Here is a 6,976-nt window from a genome sequence, read left to right as displayed (position 1 = left end):
ATAAATGAAAATCAACAACTTTAGTGCCTTTGACCGGTGTGCTTCTCTCTTCTTTCTCTGTAAAACGCAAACGTTTTCGAACCTCGTTGGTTCTTCGTCAGGCGTAACGGAATTCTGTTCGACAAAATTTTAGAAAAAATTTGCATTCTGGAACGCTGTCGCGTGTAGCCGATGTCGTCATATTAGACTTGCGCGATGTGAGTATAGCGCTACGTCAGGGATCTGTTGAGAAAGGCTTCCCAAGCCGATGATAAGATGATCTCCTTTTTAAAATTGATGCAGTGCGTGTTACTGCGGGTGTTGAGTAAGATGTATATAGCTTCAAGCCATTTGAGGTGATCTTGTCGAAACGTGGGGTGAATGATTGCGGCACGGGTGAAAAGAGGCTCTATTTCTTGATCGGATGAATAGACTGCTAGGGCGGTGTTTTGTCTATGGTGTAATATGTCCGCTTTGTGCTCTTTGATCCTCGTCTGTATGTTGCGTTTGGTGGATCCGATGTAGATGGCTTCGCTGTTATCTCTGTGGTCGGCGATGGGTATAGAGTATATTCCCGGAAGTCTGTTTTTATCTGGAGCGTCTTTTCCGTTCCTAAGCCACTCGAAAATCGTTGGGCATCTCCTGAAAGCTAAGCGGATATCCTTTTTCTTCGCTATTTGGTAGTATATGGTCTTCAGTGCCGGATTGTAGGTGATCGGTATAAATTTAGGTGGGGAACCATTGGAAGGAGGGGTGTGGGTGGAAAGAAGCCGTAGTGCCTCAAAGTTGTTTTTGCGTGCAATGTTGTGATATCCGTGTTGTTTAGCTATATTCTTGATGTGCCGCATTTCCGAGTTGAAGGCAGCTTGTGAGGAGGAATGCGTGAGTGCCCTTTTGAGTAGCGCCTTAAAGGCTGCCATCTTGTACTGCGGAGGATCACAGGAGAATGCGGGTATATATAGAGGTTCGGTAGATGGTTTGTGATAGACTTGCGTATTGATGGAAGATTCTTCTACAGTGATGTAAATGTCCAAGAAGTGTGCTTGGGTATGGTGGGCTTGATCCAGTTCTAGTGTTAATCCATATGGGTTGTCGTTGAAGGTGTCCACTAAGGCTCTGATATTTGGGATGTCCTTCCATAATATAAGGATATCATCAATATACCGTTGGTAAAGGAGGATATGTGAGCGTTGAGAAGAAATGACTTCTGATTCCAGTTTTCTGACCACAAGCTCACAGAGGTCTCCTGCGACTGGGCTACCCATAGGTACACCCCGTTGTTGTTGGTACGTAATGCCGTTGAATTTAAAGAACGAGTTAAAGCAGATCAGGTGTGCCATTTCGAGGATGTCAGGTTGTAACGTGCTGTCTTGAGTGATGTTCATAAGTGTATCCCTTATTGCGCAAAATACCGGTGGGAGTTTGATAGAAGGATATAAAGATTTAAAGTCTAGTACGGTTATAAATTTCGGAGGTGTTGGTAACCGTTTGAGTGTATTGGCAAGATCTGCCGGGTTGGTAACGGTGTGCGGATACCCTTGCAGGTGAGGAATAAGTAACTTGTGAGTGGCTTTTTCTAATAGGAACGTGGGTGCTCTGGCCTTGTCCACCACCGGTCTGAGTTCTTTTCCGGGTTTATGAGTTTTCGCGAAGGCAAACATTCTGGGTGTATCCGGTGCAGGTGTAACGATGTTGTGGAAGCCCATCCGTTTCGCTAGTTTCGAGGTGGCGAAGCGTTTCATTCTGGCTTGGAGGTTGCTGATGGCACTGGGGTCGGCGGTGTTACTTTGGGTGGCTTGTATGTGATTCTGTAACATAGAGTTGTAGGTGTCCCTTTTCAAGAGGACTAAGGAGTTGCCTTTGTCAGCTCTGATGAGGGTGATATTATTTTTGCGCATCCAGGAACGAGTCCGTTCGACCTTGTTTCTTATTTGTGTTTGTTCCCTCGATGTCTTATGGTTTTTGAGAGTATGGGTAATTTTCCACCTGTAGAATTCTTTCTCAACGGCCGGGGAACCCGCTAGAAGAGCTTCGATTTCCGGAATGTTGTCGATTTTATCGACGATGGGATGCGGAGCATATTTGGGGCCTAATTGCAGTACTTCGGTGACGTATGAAGGAGGTTTGATGTTGTCCCACGTGATGAAGGGGAACGATGGCGTGGTTGCCTGGTGTGGTAATTGAATTTTTCTAATCCACCGTAATTTATTAAGGTATTTCTTCTTGTAGGAAGTGGATAGCTTTGCCTGTATTTCAACGAGTCTGGCATTTTCTTTTTTTAAAGAATCCTTGCTGCGGTCGTATAGAGTGTCTTCTACACGTATTAATTGTGCCAATGCAGAAAAGATGAGTTTTCTGGTTGTTCTAATGGCTCTGTTTAAGCACATACTCTGGACTTTCTGAAGTAAGGGTTCGTTTCCGGGTGGTAACTTGATTTTGAATATCGACATCGGAAGCAAATTATTTCTTTTACATTGGGATAGGAATTCCAATCTGGCTCTGGCCCTAGTTAGGGTGATGAGCGTACGTTGGTAGTTGCTAGCCGGCATCGCTAATTAGACAAAATATATAAAGGAACAACACCGGAGTGAAAATAAATGAAAATCAACAACTTTAGTGCCTTTGACCGGTGTGCTTCTCTCTTCTTTCTCTGTAAAACGCAAACGTTTTCGAACCTCGTTGGTTCTTCGTCAGGCGTAACGGAATTCTGTTCGACAAAATTTTAGAAAAAATTTGCATTCTGGAACGCTGTCGCGTGTAGCCGATGTCGTCATATTAGACTTGCGCGATGTGAGTATAACGCTACGTCAGGGATCTGTTGAGAAAGGCTTCCCCAGCCGATGATAAGATGATCTCCTTTTTAAAAATTGATGCAGTGCGTGTTACTGCGGGTGTTGAGTAAGATGTATATAGCTTCAAGCCATTTGAGGTGATCCTGTCGAAAGTTGTTGATTTTCATTTATTTTCACTCCGGTGTTGTTCCTTTATATATTTTGTCTAATTAGCGATGCCGGCTAGCAACTACCAACGTACGCTCATCACCCTAACTAGGGCCAGAGCCAGATTGGAATTCCTATCCCAATGTAAAAGAAATAATTTGCTTCCGATGTCGATATTCAAAATCAAGTTACCACCCGGAAACGAACCCTTACTTCAGAAAGTCCAGAGTATGTGCTTAAACAGAGCCATTAGAACAACCAGAAAACTCATCTTTTCTGCATTGGCACAATTAATACGTGTAGAAGACGCTCTATACGACCGCAGCAAGGATTCTTTAAAAAAAGAAAATGCCAGACTCGTTGAAATACAGGCAAAGCTATCCACTTCCTACAAGAAGAAATACCTTAATAAATTACGGTGGATTAGAAAAATTCAATTACCACACCAGGCAACCACGCCATCGTTCCCCTTCATCACGTGGGACAACATCAAACCTCCTTCATACGTCACCGAAGTACTGCAATTAGGCCCCAAATATGCTCCGCATCCCATCGTCGATAAAATCGACAACATCCCGGAAATCGAAGCTCTTCTAGCGGGTTCCCCGGCCGTTGAGAAAGAATTCTACAGGTGGAAAATTACCCATACTCTCAAAAACCATAAGACATCGAGGGAACAAACACAAATAAGAAACAAGGTCGAACGGACTCGCTCCTGGATGCGCAAAAATAATATCACCCTCATCAGAGCTGACAAAGGCAACTCCTTAGTCCTCTTGAAAAGGGACACCTACAACTCCATGTTACAGAATCACATACAAGCCACCCAAAGTAACACCGCCGACCCCAGTGCCATCAGTAACCTCCAAGCCAGGATGAAACGCTTCGCCACCTCGAAACTAGCGAAACGGATGGGCTTCCACAACATCGTTACACCTGCACCGGATACCCCCAGAATGTTTGCCTTCGCGAAAACTCATAAACCCGGAAAAGAACTCAGACCGGTGGTGGACAAGGCCAGAGCACCCACGTTCCTATTAGAAAAAGCCACTCACAAGTTACTTATTCCTCACCTGCAAGGGTATCCGCACACCGTTACCAACCCGGCAGATCTTGCCAATACACTCAAACGGTTACCAACACCTCCGAAATTTATAACCGTACTAGACTTTAAATCTTTATATCCTTCTATCAAACTCCCACCGGTATTTTGCGCAATAAGGGATACACTTATGAACATCACTCAAGACAGCACGTTACAACCTGACATCCTAGAAATGGCACACCTGATCTGCTTTAACTCGTTCTTTAAATTCAACGGCATTACGTACCAACAACAACGGGGTGTACCTATGGGTAGCCCAGTCGCAGGAGACCTCTGTGAGCTTGTGGTCAGAAAACTGGAATCAGAAGTCATTTCTTCTCAACGCTCACATATCCTCCTTTACCAACGGTATATTGATGATATCCTTATATTATGGAAGGACATCCCAAATATCAGAGCCTTAGTGGACACCTTCAACGACAACCCATATGGATTAACACTAGAACTGGATCAAGCCCACCATACCCAAGCACACTTCTTGGACATTTACATCACTGTAGAAGAATCTTCCATCAATACGCAAGTCTATCACAAACCATCTACCGAACCTCTATATATACCCGCATTCTCCTGTGATCCTCCGCAGTACAAGATGGCAGCCTTTAAGGCGCTACTCAAAAGGGCACTCACGCATTCCTCCTCACAAGCTGCCTTCAACTCGGAAATGCGGCACATCAAGAATATAGCTAAACAACACGGATATCACAACATTGCACGCAAAAACAACTTTGAGGCACTACGGCTTCTTTCCACCCACACCCCTCCTTCCAATGGTTCCCCACCTAAATTTATACCGATCACCTACAATCCGGCACTGAAGACCATATACTACCAAATAGCGAAGAAAAAGGATATCCGCTTAGCTTTCAGGAGATGCCCAACGATTTTCGAGTGGCTTAGGAACGGAAAAGACGCTCCAGATAAAAACAGACTTCCGGGAATATACTCTATACCCATCGCCGACCACAGAGATAACAGCGAAGCCATCTACATCGGATCCACCAAACGCAACATACAGACGAGGATCAAAGAGCACAAAGCGGACATATTACACCATAGACAAAACACCGCCCTAGCAGTCTATTCATCCGATCAAGAAATAGAGCCTCTTTTCACCCGTGCCGCAATCATTCACCCCACGTTTCGACAAGATCACCTCAAATGGCTTGAAGCTATATACATCTTACTCAACACCCGCAGTAACACGCACTGCATCAATTTTAAAAAGGAGATCATCTTATCATCGGCTTGGGAAGCCTTTCTCAACAGATCCCTGACGTAGCGCTATACTCACATCGCGCAAGTCTAATATGACGACATCGGCTACACGCGACAGCGTTCCAGAATGCAAATTTTTTCTAAAATTTTGTCGAACAGAATTCCGTTACGCCTGACGAAGAACCAACGAGGTTCGAAAACGTTTGCGTTTTACAGAGAAAGAAGAGAGAAGCACACCGGTCAAAGGCACTAACCCTGAGATGTAGCGTTGTTCTCCAGTGCTGCATAGTGTTTTGGAAGAATGCAATGAGTAATGGATGTATTTTGTACATGTGTAGAATATGTAGCAGCCAACTGTGTGGAACACTGTCGAATGCTTTTCTGTAGTCTATATATGCCATGTGTATGTTTCTGTGTTGTCTGTGTGCTTGCCGTAGAATGACTGAATCTATGAGTAACTGTTCTTTGCATCCCCTGTGATTTCTACGACAACCTTTTTGTTGTTCCGTTAGAATGTCGTGTTCTTCAATGTGTTTGTATATTTTGTTTGCGATACAGGATGTCAATAATTTGTAGAGTGTTGGAAGACATGTAATTGGTCTGTATTGTGTGGGGTCTGTGGTATTGTTGTTTTTAGGTTTCATGTAGGTGATGCCCTGGGTAAGAAAATTTGGCATGTCTTGTGGATTGATGATGATGTGTGTTAGATGTTTAGCTAGTTCCTGGTGCAGTGATGTGAACTTTTTGTACCAGAAATTGTGAATGTTGTCTACACCAGGTGTCTTCCAGTTGTGTGTTCTGTTAACAGTGTATTGGAAATCATGTATGTTTATTTCAACACAGGGCATAGTTGGTATGTTGTGCAAGTTTCTGTTCTCCTCCTCGATCCAGCCTGCATCAGCATTGTGCGTGACAGCACTGGACCAAAGAGAAGACCAATATGTTGTGAGTTCTTCTTCTGTTGGTGTGCCACTGTGCTGTGTATCAGTGTTTGCTTTGTTATTGACTTGTCTGTTAAAAGAGTTTTTCATTGTTTGTAAATAATTTATTTTGTTGTTTTCGTAGTGTACATGTTTTGTATCGTTTGAGTCTACGTGCTTTGGCAGCAAGTTTTTGTTTTAGTGTATCAATGTATTCTGTAATGCGTTGTGTTGTGATGTTCATGTTTTGTGTGTGTTTTTATTTTCTTGAAAATGTTTTTGAGCTGTTTCCTTAATTTGGGTGTTATGTTGTTTTTAGTGTATTGTGTGTAGCCTGCCTAATTGCTGTCTAATGTCATTTATTGTGTTTCTATTCTTCTCTGCCAGGCAGGCTTGTGATAGAATTTTGTTTTCTGTGTATTTGTCTGTGATTGTACTTTCAGCCATGTGTGTCACTACTGTGACTGCCTCCAGCATAAACTAATGTATGAATGTCTGCGAGTGTAGAAATTGAATGAATGTAGTGTGGTAGTAAGTGAGTGTTTACATAATTTAGTGTTTTTCCTACTTCCTTTGAAACGTTGTTGATTTTTCGTATTCGTTGGTCGGTCGTAGTGTGGGATCTGTGCCTGTATATTTTAGTGAGTGTTTCCTGAAATATAAGTGAGAGCGTATTAATAAATCATGTCTATGTTAATCAAGTGATGGAGAGGAAGCTGTCTGTAGTATCATTGAGTGGTAATTGTTGTATGTGTGTTATTCATCAATGCTTGTTGCTGGATTATCCTGACAGGGTACATGATCTTCATTAATGT

The 6,976-nt window shown here is 43.1% G+C and overlaps 2 protein-coding genes across 2 annotated transcripts; one reads left to right on the top strand and one right to left on the bottom strand.

The window, feature by feature from the left end:
* Window positions 1–209: 209 nt before the first annotated feature.
* LOC136968986 (uncharacterized) lies at window positions 210–2,528 on the bottom strand. Its single transcript, XM_067263055.1, has one exon. The coding sequence runs from the start codon at window positions 2,526–2,528 to the stop codon at window positions 210–212; it is 2,319 nt and encodes a 772-aa protein (XP_067119156.1).
* A 458-nt stretch (window positions 2,529–2,986) lies between these two features.
* LOC136968985 (uncharacterized) lies at window positions 2,987–5,305 on the top strand. Its single transcript, XM_067263054.1, has one exon. It carries the CDS (start codon window positions 2,987–2,989, stop codon window positions 5,303–5,305), a length of 2,319 nt encoding a protein of 772 aa, XP_067119155.1.
* The last annotated feature ends 1,671 nt before the right edge of the window (window positions 5,306–6,976 follow it).

The sequence above is a fragment of the Centruroides vittatus genome, unplaced genomic scaffold, assembly GCF_030686945.1.
Source record: "Centruroides vittatus isolate TY-2023 unplaced genomic scaffold, ASM3068694v2 contig_1665, whole genome shotgun sequence".
Lineage (NCBI taxonomy): Eukaryota > Metazoa > Arthropoda > Arachnida > Scorpiones > Buthidae > Centruroides > Centruroides vittatus.
This window is presented reverse-complemented; position numbering and strand designations above follow the sequence as displayed.

Coding starts and splice junctions, on each gene's coding strand:
- LOC136968986 (XM_067263055.1), bottom strand. CDS start 2,528: ATGCCGGCTAGCAACTACCAACGTACGCTCATCACCCTAACTAGGGCC.
- LOC136968985 (XM_067263054.1), top strand. CDS start 2,987: ATGCCGGCTAGCAACTACCAACGTACGCTCATCACCCTAACTAGGGCC.